Genomic DNA, 11633 nt, shown 5'->3' with positions numbered 1-11633 from the left:
CTTCTCTAAACACTCTGTGCCCACCAGGGTCTTCTATTCAATGTTATACCCTCTTTTCAGTTAATGCGCTATTTCCCCAGAAGGTTATATGTCCTAGCAAAATGTCATGAAGAAAGCCTTCAGATGTCTTCTATAAAGCACTCAAATTTTTTTTTCATGTTTAAAATCACAATTGTGCAGTTGAAATATGTATATCTTTCTACAATGTGAGCAATGGCACATTAAATGTCTCTCTCAGGACTGAAATGGTAGTGGCTCTGTGGCTAAAGGATCTGTGCTGGTAATTGAAAGGTTACCAATCTGGAATCCCTGTAATGGGAATGCTACTGAATTGGGTATCCTTGAGCAACTGATTAGATAGATAGATAGATAGATAGATAGATAGATAGATAGATAGATAGATAGATAGATAGATAGATAGATAGATAGATAGATAGATAGATAGATAGATAGATAGATAGATAGATAGATAGATAATACTTTATTAATCCCAAGGGGAAATTCACAAATTTAACAAAGATTAACATTAAATTTAAACAAGATTAACGTGAAACTGCTCCAGGGATGCTGTAAAAATAGCTAACCCTGCCCTCTGAACCCAAGCTTCTCTCTCCCCATCTCTGCATGTCTCTGAAGAGTAAGTTGGAGTATGTGAAAAATTAGAAATTCCTAATTCAAGAAATTGTATATGCCAAAAAGTAAAATTATCATTATGAAATGGTGTACAGACTGGTGCATTAGTCTCTATACGTTTTTCCATACACACACACAAATCCACAGCATCACCTAGTGCTTAAAGGTCCCATGTCAGTTTAATAATAATAAGTAATTACATTTTTTGACCCAGTGTGGGTGTGTTTATGAAAGGGCCCTGCCACAGAATTGTAATAGTAATAATAGAAATAGTAATAATAATTCTTCACATTTATATGGAACCTTTCTAACCTACTCAAAGCACTTTACACAGTGAGCCACTTTAACAACCACCAATATGCAGCATCCACTTGGATAATGCAACAGCCATCATTTTTGAGCCAGTACACTTACCACAGATTAGCAATTAGATGGTGAAGGAATAAGAAAGCTCATTAACCAGTAAGGAACAAGGAATGATTAGGAGGCCAAAATGACTATGGGTGAGCATTGTAGCAAGAACATTAGAAAACATTCTATTGTTTTCAAAAGATACCCCAGGATCTTGGTTTGACGTCTTACTTGAAGAGCAACTCCATTTTTACAGCACTGCATCCCTGTCACTGCATTAGCATACTGGAATCCACACACAGACCATGGGGTAAGCACTCCATACTAGCCTCACCGACATCTCCTCCAGCTTTTCCTAGTTGGATCTCCCATCTGAGTAGGCCCAGACATGCTTAGCTTCAGGTGGACTACATGTTCTGAAATGCAGGTGGTATGGATGATGGCTAGTACTGTAATGTGACACCATCCAGCTCAAGGATTCAAATCATGGTCCTACAGGTCCTACAAACCATATTTGTAATTATGGCACCCTAGGCTCATAAGTGTGCTTAAAACTAATAAAAAAAATTAGATTGAGTGAATTATTTGGAAAGAAATGAAAGAGAAATAAGTGTAGGACTGAGAATTACTAATCTACACTGGTCCACAAAACATTTGAACATTGATCTTGGAAAAGGAAAATTTGCAACATATGAAAGGTCTGTCATGACAAAATGAAAGTGCTAACTAGCCATAGAAACTACATAACTAGTTTAATTTACACCAGATTTACCAAAAATCTGAAGACTTTGAATCTCTAAAGGACTGAGATTTTCGATCCCCAGCCTTAAAGGTTCAAATTATTTGTTAGTTGTAATGTTTTAATTTAGTATATCCTGTGTAAAAAGGTACTACCTAATTCAAAATGGTAAAAATTGATGAGCCACAAAACAAAAAAATCACACAATTTTAGTGCAAAATTAAGGTCAGTTTAAACAATCCTACTGGAGAGTATTACTATCAACAAATTGCAAACTCCCCTATCTAAATAAACTATGCATTTCTGTTTGTTGCACGTTACTGCAAAACTAAGAAAACATAATTTATTGTTGATGTGTAATGAAAATATGAAGTAACTGATAGCCAGACTGTTGAACAAATGCAGATTTGTCCACTCCAAACAAGTGGATGTGTCACGGTGCTCTGCTGTACAACAGTATATGTTCCTGATCAGTTGTGGGAAGTAAAATGTAAACAACAGTGGCCATATTGTCTTGTAGGCAAATCTTGCTTTGTATCTTTGTTCCAGTCAAATGTGTTGCTCCCACTTGTTTGCTGTTTTAGAAAATTGGACCCTATTAGTAATCCAGCCCTTCAAAAATTCTCAAGAGTCATTTATCTGGTGGAGTTTGTCAGGTTCAAACTGAATTTAACACTTCAAGACACTATCAACAAGACAGTTGAAAACAAAACCAGCTCAAAGCCTTATTAGGCACATTCAAGATATATTGGGCTTGATGGGTTTACTCAAATAGTGGAAAAGAGCTAAGGCTATACATCAGTTCGTAACTGGAGCTGTTGGACATGGTGTGTGTTGTCATATACTGTATACTGAATCTGTTATTGCTTCCTGGGACTTTAGGGGAAATACATATTTAGAACACATTGATCATACAGACAGATAAAAAGTAAATCATTTTCTTTATCAAGCATAGATACATAAACAATAAAATGTTAGTTACTTCACTTACTATTGTATATTCCCCTCCATGCACTAAACCCTTATCATAAAAATACATACGCTCTTGAAAGCTGTATAAGCATATGCGTACTTCTCAATAGTGTAGTAGGTATGATCAGGTTTGCATGTGTGCATGTATATTTTAACACTTTGCCTTTAATATTTGATTTCTCCTCGTTTGAATGTGTGTATATATCTATATGTTAAAAATGCAAAGGTTAGCGTTGCTTCCTCACTGGTCCACAGATGTATTTTCAGATTTTAGTTTGGTCACTGGCTATAAAACTTACACATTCTCTCTGTGTAGTCACAGGTTTCCTCTCAAATACCTCAGACTGTGCAGACTAGAATAAATTGACAATTCTAATTTAGCCGGGTGTTAGAATTCAACTAAATGTGCCCTGCAATACTGATTCCTGTCTTGCGTCTAATGCCACTGGTAGATGTTCAATTATCTGTGTCCCTGTATTAGTATAAATATGTTTAGAAGACAGATGGATGGTCATACATTATTTATATTGCGGTATACAGGTAGTCCAGGGACTAGCACTGCTACCTTATAGCTTCAGTTAACCAAGCTTGATTCCTGCCCCTGTCACTTTGTATGTTCTCCCTGTGTTTTTTGGGGTATTCTGCTTTTCTACCACCTCCCAACATTGTGTGGGTTGGGCTATTCGGCAACTGTAAATAGGACTGGTATGAATGAGTATGGGTGGGGGTATCATTGTGTCTTGCAGTGGTCTTGGGTTTGATCCAGCTTTGTTCTTGATGATGCCAACATCAGAGTTTAACTCCATGTCACTTTACAATGAACAAAGAAAGTTTTATGAAAAATATGGATATTTCAAAATATGGTTTAGAATGAATGCGGTGGGCCAGCACCCTGCTCGGGGTTTGTGTCCTGCCTTGCACCCTGTGTTGGCTGGGATTGGCTCCGGCAGACCCCTGTGACCCTGTAGTTAGGATATAGCGGGTTGGATAATGGATGGATGGATGAATGCTTTTATACTTTACTGGTAACAACACTATGGTACTTATTTTTTTCTTTGTTTTTTCTTTTATTGTATAAGGGTCATTGGGAATGCAAACCTGATTAATAGCAGTGTGTGTAGTTAAGTTATCTTTTGTTCCAAGCACATCTTTACAACTATTTGTCAGATCCATTCATTTTTTGAGGTCTTCATTTTAAAACATAACAGCTCTGTCTAACACAGGGGTGTCGAGCTCCAGTCCTGGAGGGCTGCAGTGGCTGCAGGTTTTCATTCTAACCATTTTCTTAATTAGTGACCCTTTTTTTTCAGCTATTTAACATCTTTTGCCTTAGTTGACTCAGAGCCCATAGTTGTTTCTTTTTCCTTAATTAGCAGCCAAACAATAATGAGACAAAAAATGAGTTGCCACATATGCAGCCCTCCTGTGCCCATCACACAATTTCTGAAAATAAAAAATGGTGAAGGTCTCATAAGGCTGATCTGCTCAGGTCACCAAAACATTTTGACGGTGGTCTTAGAAAAAAGAGGAAATCAACAGTTTTGGAAATGTCTGCTGTGGCAGAATGAGAGCAGCAACAAGCCATGGAATTAAAGAATGGGTTTAATTAACAACAAGAATTTGCTTCTCAGTAAGAAACTGATTGGAGTTTGAAGCCCCATTTTAGCTTGTTTCACATCTCATTTATGTTTGGCTCTTATTTAATGAAGAAAGGATTGAATCCTTAAAAACAAGGCTATTAAAATGAAGAGAAAATAAATTAATTAGCAGTGAAAACGGGTTACTGATTAGGAAAAGAGTTAGAATGAAAACCTATAGCCACTATGGCCCTCCAGGCCCGGAGTTCGACACCCCTGGTCTAATAGAACCCAAGTCATTTAATCAAAGCTTGTGCTGTTTACATACAACTTGTGCTCCTTACTGCAACTTGTTCAAAGTGTGTTGCGTTTTGTTATGTGTATATATAAGGATAAACAAGTCATATAAATGGCTAACATGACTCCTTCTAGAGTAGCTGATTAAGCAGTATGTTGTATGAATCTCACAAAGTAGAAGAGCTCACTACAGCCCATGTGTAACTGTACATAAAAAAGGCACTATATAAACATTAATATTTGAATGTCACTTGAAATGAGTATTAGTATTTAAAAAAAGTCTAGTTCACTATTAGAAAAATTATGGGAAGTGTTTAAAGCATAAAGTATTTTCTGAATATTTTCTTTCCTGTGCCTTTAAGAAGGTTGACTTTGAACCAGTATCATGTGCGCATTGAAGATGCTGAGCCACCGACCCCATATGAATGTTCAAATTCTGATTTTTTTGTCTTTGTGTAAATACTGAATATTTTTTATAAGTTCAGTTTTTTTCTAATAAAATTTGTTGGAAAAATAAGCATTAAATAAGGTGTGTTGTCTTGAATTGCTGGGAACAAAAATGCTGGGGAACTCTGTTTTCTTTTAGCTTAGATGTTACTTCGGAGTAACGTGAGTCCATTGCCTCCATCAGTTTAGAAAGAAAGGAAGAAAAAAACATGTAAATGATAAAAATGAGAACAGACCTGATGTGAACTATCCCTATCGTCTCATTTAGGTTGTACACAGTGTGTTAGAGGTGTCTGACTAGGTGAAACATATACTGTGTGCTGATACTGTATCTTCAGTGTAATCCCGCAGGTTCCCTACACCAGCTTTCATCCACCTTAGTTCCAGTTTCTCCTCTGCTTTTCTTGACTCATGACCTTCGAAAGCCTATTTGGCTAACTGGCAAACACCATGATTGGCTCTGGTTATTTGATACACTTTTTTATTTGTTATTTAAGTACAACAACAACGTAATGTAATATACATTTAAAAGTACATAAGGCATGTGGTCAAAAAAGAAATCAAAATAACATTACAATATAATACGTGGAAACAATAATAATTCAAAACACCCCCCACCCACCAGCTACACCTCAAGCCACCAAGGGGCCTGTACCAATAAACACAGAAATCAGAAGAGAGTAAGAAGAAGAAAGGGAAAGAAACATGGATTCATGGATACATTATGTGATGGATAATAAGCCAGTTAGAATCATTTAAATTTCAATCATTCATGCAACATGCTGTACAGGCAAAACTACCCAATAGAACAGTTTTAGTGTTTCTGATCTATGGAATATTATTTGTGCCAAAGTTAAACGCAATCCAAAGTGCATTTCATTTTGGCATGGGTTTATCATATTATAATTAAAAACATAAAAATCAGGAGTGGTCTCCCCTCGACTTTCTCGTATACTCAGATATGGGGATGGATATTTGAGGAGTAAACTGCAAGACAGTGACTATATTTTTATATTATGTACATTAAAGAAGCGTTAACAACAAATCAGATCAAATTAAAAATATATTGAGCAATTATTATAAAAGTAAAGTTGAATAAGTCGGACTCTTGCAGCTGTGTGAACAAAAGGTAAAATACCACTTCTGGTTAGTGGAAATAGCCCAAAAGTTGATAGAAATCTATGTTTTGTACCTAATACTTGTATGCAAAATTTGGTTGACCTAAGTGAAAGTGTACTCAAGTTATCGTGTTTACACACACACACAGACACAGCCACAGACACACAGACGTAATTCCAAAAATGGTATTTTTAGACTCAGGGAGGTCTAAAACCGTTGAGATTCATCAAAATCTCGACGCTGAACTTTTGGACGATTACAATACTTTCCCTATACAGGTACTTCATAGAAAGTAATGCAACACAAAAACATATTGCATTTTAATTTAGATTCAGAGATATCATGTCATAAAGCAAAGCATACATATCACATTTCGCTTACCTTAGAAGCTACTCCAAGTGTATTGCATTTTAATTCAAGACCACACATTAATCCTGCCAGAACTGAATTTAACCAAATTACCAATCTGCATCAACAGTTGGGGTTAGAGGCAATCCACTTCTAAACATTTCCCGTGTTCTGATGGCAAGCATAAATTGTGATTAACGAAAACAGTGAGCAATATTTTTTATGCCAAAAAAGTTGTCTAAACAATGTGTTATGCTTGACTTTTATCATATTGTTCCATTCTTTTTCTGATATTCCTGACCGATACACCAAGATGTTTAGCAATAGCCTGTACTATCATTCCCATCTGCAGGTATTTACTCATATTTAGGAAAATATTGCTATACTGTATTGATGCCCCAGTTGTTGATCTACAGCTCTTCAGGACATTAGCTCTAGAATGTATTCTAAGGATGTTACTGTGGCAGCTGGAAATTCTTCTCCTGTTGCTGCTTCTTCTTTTCAGCAACTGATTGACATGGCATTAAATAAAATTTTTATTTGTGGAAAAAACTGTTAATCCTAAATATAATATAAAATAATATAATAATCATTAAATAAATAATCACGCTGTAGAACCAGGCAGGAGGAAACTTGTTCATTTGTCTTTAATTTCTCTTCTCTTCATCATAGCAGTCTTTTATTGGTTGGTTCCCTGAGCAGAGATGCCACAGAATGGTTATTGAAAAAAGTTACAGTCCCATATTTATAGACATTTGAATTTACATAACAGTGCTGAATTAATACACAACATCTGACATTTTCTCTGATTGGTTCTTTAACTTACACACTTTTTATACGCCTAAATAAAAGTCTGATTCCACTACATTCTTTGTCCTTCTCAATATCTCTTAAGTTCAACTCTTACACTGGAATTCCATAAAAGGATATGTGACAACTATCCAGATTTACAGTTACAAATTTCTCTTATCATCACCTAGAACATTCAATCTCCTTGTTGTTCACACACCCTTCATCTAGATTCCTAATATGTTTACTTAACGTTTTATGCTGCTTCTAAGATAAATGCTATATTTAATATGGAAAGCATGCCAAATCACTTCATACACTCTAAATAAAATTTTTCCACACATTTACATCTCCAGCTTCCACCTGTTCAAAGAGACGATAAATACCCTGCTTTCCTAAATCCCCATTTTCCATCTTTAATGCTGAGTGAACACACTTGTTATTGGAATGCCTGTTACTCAACTGGGGATACACCTTACCCCTCCTTTTGATGCTGATTGGTTATTTGATTACATTCAGTTTTGACAGGATTAATGATCGGCCTTGAATCGAATTACAATACACTTTGAGCAGCTGCTAAGCGAAATACAATGTGTTTGCTTTGCTTTTAGTTGTGACACGTGATCTATGAACATGAATGAAAATTCAATATACTTTTGCTTTGTATTTTAATCTCCCATTAAAATTATGTGATGTAGTGAAAAGCAGTCAATCATTTGGCTGATATGCTTTCAGGTTTGGCATGATTAAACTTTGACAACATTAAATGCACCATGTGCATATGTATTGCATTGCACTGTAGTTAACAAGGTGGATTAAATTTAATTTTGGCACAAGCAATTTTCCATGCTGGTGTCTAGTACTTGAATTTATATTAATACTAGCTGTGTACACCTGTGTTGTAAAAAAGCCTGGTGTCCTAGAAACTATTGAAATCGTCAGAAAAAAAATAGAAATGCAGTCGGCGGGATTCGTTTTGCGGATGTACTCAACCCCTTGTCTATCAGCAGCTAAACGAGTTTCTCTCTCTTTAAAGGTTTCGTTTTGCCGATGTGCTCCCCTCACTTGTGTATTAGCAGGTAAGCAAGTTTGCATTTCATTGCTGGTTTCACTTTGGCGACAGAGTCGCTTTCTTTCAGTTTCATGTTGTAGCCTCGAAAGTCTTTCTTCTTCCAACTCGTGAACTTGAGGCTGCCTTGCTGGTTCTTTGAGCTTCATGCTGTAGCCTCACACTTCCGGGCCACCTCACACCTCCATGCATAGACGTGTATTATATTAATACCAGTAACGGTGTACTGCACAATAACATGCAGTGAATACACTTGATTTCAGCATTCCTAGTTTTCATGCTCTTTCTCTGTATGTTTAACATTCATTTGCTCAGAGGTTGATGCGCTTGCTGCTTCCTGAGCAGCTCTTCTTTTCTCCACCCAAGCGGCCCGCTGCTTCTCTTCTTTCGTCGGCATCTTTTCGCATTAAATCTGATTAAGTTAGTTTTTGTGTGAAGTACGTTTTCTTTAATTTTTCACTTAAGCTGGCACTTAAGTCTTCAATCTGCCTCAAGAATGATTAGCAAAGGTGGTAGGGAATGAGAACATATGCATGTGTTGCACGGCCTCCCTGCTGCGCGGTGCCGAGAGTTAATTCAACAATAAAATAAAATAAAAATGAAAAGAGTAATACAAATCATCACCCTGAAAGTGGATAGTAGACGTCACGTAGTATATGTGTACCAAATTTCAAGTCAATAGGTGAAACAGTTTGCGAGCTACAGGTGATTTAAAATTGTGGACAGACAAACGAACAGCCACGGTAGCGTATTATATAAGAAGATATTTACATAAACAGCATTTTTTATGCGTTAAATGCAGATCAACACACTTTACAAAAATAAATAAATAAATAAATATCAATTACCATTAATATATCCAATGCCATAACAGTTTCCAGCTCCCGTGATCCTGGACTGGATGAGAAAATGAAAAGATGTGCTAATGATACACATATTGCAATGAGAGAGGAGTTAAATACTGTATATAAAAATAATTTTGAATTTTGCTGAAACCTTAATCTAAAGCACTTTACCAGATTAATATATGTTACAACTGTTTACAAACATTTTTACAGTGAGAGCATAGGCAGTTAGATAAACTGAGGCAGAAACAGGAAGTGGGCTGGCAGTCTAGGGGGGTAAAGTCCAGGCCTTTGGCTACTACACCATACTTCCTAAATAAAGATCAACTGATTAAATTTCACTTGCAATATAAATAATACTAATGTGAAAAAATGATCATGAGTAACTGAATAAAATGTTTGCACAGTGCAGAAAGAGCTGAACAGAAAAATCAATCTCATAAAACACTATAGGTTTTAGCTGCATTAGTCACTATGGAAATTGTTTTAAGTTATTGAAAATGCCCAAGAGAACAAGCATTTACATTTACTTATTCGGCTGACAACTTTATCCAAGGCGACTTACAACATTTTATGATACAATTGGTTATAATTCTTTAGGGTTTACCAGTTGGAGCACAAGCAGGTCAAGTGACTTGCTCATTGTCACACAGTGTCAGTAGCGGGATTTGAACCCACAACCTCAAGCCTTAACCACTACACCACACTGCCTCCCAAGCCCAAATTAGAGCATGGCCACACATATACTATGTTAATAAATGACGGACGACAACGTACAATACAGTACAATACAATTTATTTTTGTCATAGCCCAAAATCACACAAGAAGTGTCGAAATGGGCTTTAACAGGCCCTGCCTCTTAACAGCCCCCCAGCCCTGACTCTGTAAGAAGACAAGGAAAAACTCCCAAAAAAACCTTGCAGGGAAAAATGGAAGAAACCTTAGGAAAGGGAGTTCAAAAAGAGACCCCTTCCAGGTAGGTTGGGTGTGTAGTGGGTGTCAAAAAGAAGGAGGTCAATATAATGCAGTACACAGAACAGAACAAATCCTCAATACAGTATAAAAATAAAAAAATTACAAGCATGGAGCAGAATTTAACAGTAGATGATATCACATAATTTGATTTGGATTTGTTCAGAGTCCTGGAGACCTCAGCCATCAAGCTGCCTCCCCCTATTGGTCATTCCACAGCTGAGACAGCGCTGGGCCAGCCAATCTGATGTAAGGACCCCACTACCTGACGATTACTGTGATCCTCCATCAGAGATGACTTTACCTTAAGCAGGCAAGTGCCACATTTGAGTACCGAGAAGAGAAACAGAATAGAGGAGGGTTAGTAACAAATTGTAACTATCATGTTACTTAAACCATACAAGTACACAATTTGATTCACAGTTTTTGTAGTCTATTTCCACATAATCTGACTTAGGATTCCTTTTGTAAATGGTAAGAATAGATAAAAGTATAAGAGTTCAATTCTGTCATTTTTGTACAGTTCTCTTTACAATCCGCCCCTCTTTATCAAGAGCAAAATTGTAATTCTTTGGATTGTCCAGAGCATCCTCAATTCTCTGTTCCAGATTGTCCAGCGTGTTGAAGTTCTTGCTTTCCTCCTGTAGCGTCAGTATCTCCAGCTCCTTTTCTTTAATATACACTTCCATTCTCTTTTCTAATGCAAGGGCTGTTTGTAGCCTTTTGAGTTCCTCTTGCTCTTGCTCCTGCTTAACTCGTCGTTCCCGTATTTTCCGGAGTCGCTCATTCTCAGCATCATTCCAAGCCTTCAGCATCCGATGTTCTTCTGCTTCGTGTCTAGCCTTTTCTTCAGCCAAATATCCAACTTCGTCTTCATATCTCTGGCGCAACATTTCCTCTTTGAATTCTGCCCCCAGGGCCCTGATGATGAGCTCATATTGAGTAAACCTCTCCTTCAGCACCACCATCTCCGCAGGATTCACAGGCGGGTGGACCTTGACTCTGTCGGCTTTCGATTTAGCCTTCAGATCGTTGCGCGACTTCCATCCCCTTACAGCAGGGGTGGGCATAGTCATTCCTGGAGGGCCGCAGTGGCTGCAGGTTTTTGTTCCAACCCAATTGCTTAATAAGAAGCACTTATTGCTCAAGTAACACTTCTGCTTCATTTTAATTGTCTCAATTGCTAAGATTTTGAATCCTTATTGCTTATTTTAGTCTTAAACAGCTGTATTTTGGTTTTTAATTGCTCCTTATTAACAATAAGATACAAATAACAAAAGAAACCAGCATTTCTCCATTTAGTTTGTTTCCATTCACACCTCTGTGTATTTATCATGCACTATTGGGTTTAATTAAATACTTGGAAGGAAAGTGAAGAGAAAAAAGTGAAGGACTGAGAATTAGTCATTGGTTTTAGACTTCAAATCATTTAAGTGATATCCTTAAAAAGGAAAAAAAAATCTAGGATATGAAA

General features: G+C 36.8%; 1 protein-coding gene across 1 annotated transcript; it reads right to left on the bottom strand.

The window, feature by feature from the left end:
- Positions 1-10555: 10555 nt before the first annotated feature.
- Positions 10556-11126, bottom strand: LOC114647675 (28S ribosomal protein S26, mitochondrial-like). The gene has a single exon (XM_051924529.1). The coding sequence runs from the start codon at positions 11050-11052 to the stop codon at positions 10669-10671; it is 384 nt and encodes a 127-aa protein (XP_051780489.1). The 5' UTR covers positions 11053-11126; the 3' UTR covers positions 10556-10668.
- Between the last annotated feature and the right edge of the window lie 507 nt (positions 11127-11633).

Source organism: Erpetoichthys calabaricus, chromosome 3, assembly GCF_900747795.2.
Source record: "Erpetoichthys calabaricus chromosome 3, fErpCal1.3, whole genome shotgun sequence".
Lineage (NCBI taxonomy): Eukaryota > Metazoa > Chordata > Cladistia > Polypteriformes > Polypteridae > Erpetoichthys > Erpetoichthys calabaricus.
Note: the sequence above shows the minus strand (reverse complement) of the source record. Positions and strands in the feature narration are given on the sequence as shown.

Coding starts and splice junctions, on each gene's coding strand:
- LOC114647675 (XM_051924529.1), bottom strand. CDS start 11,052: ATGTTGCGCCAGAGATATGAAGACGAAGTTGGATATTTGGCTGAAGAA.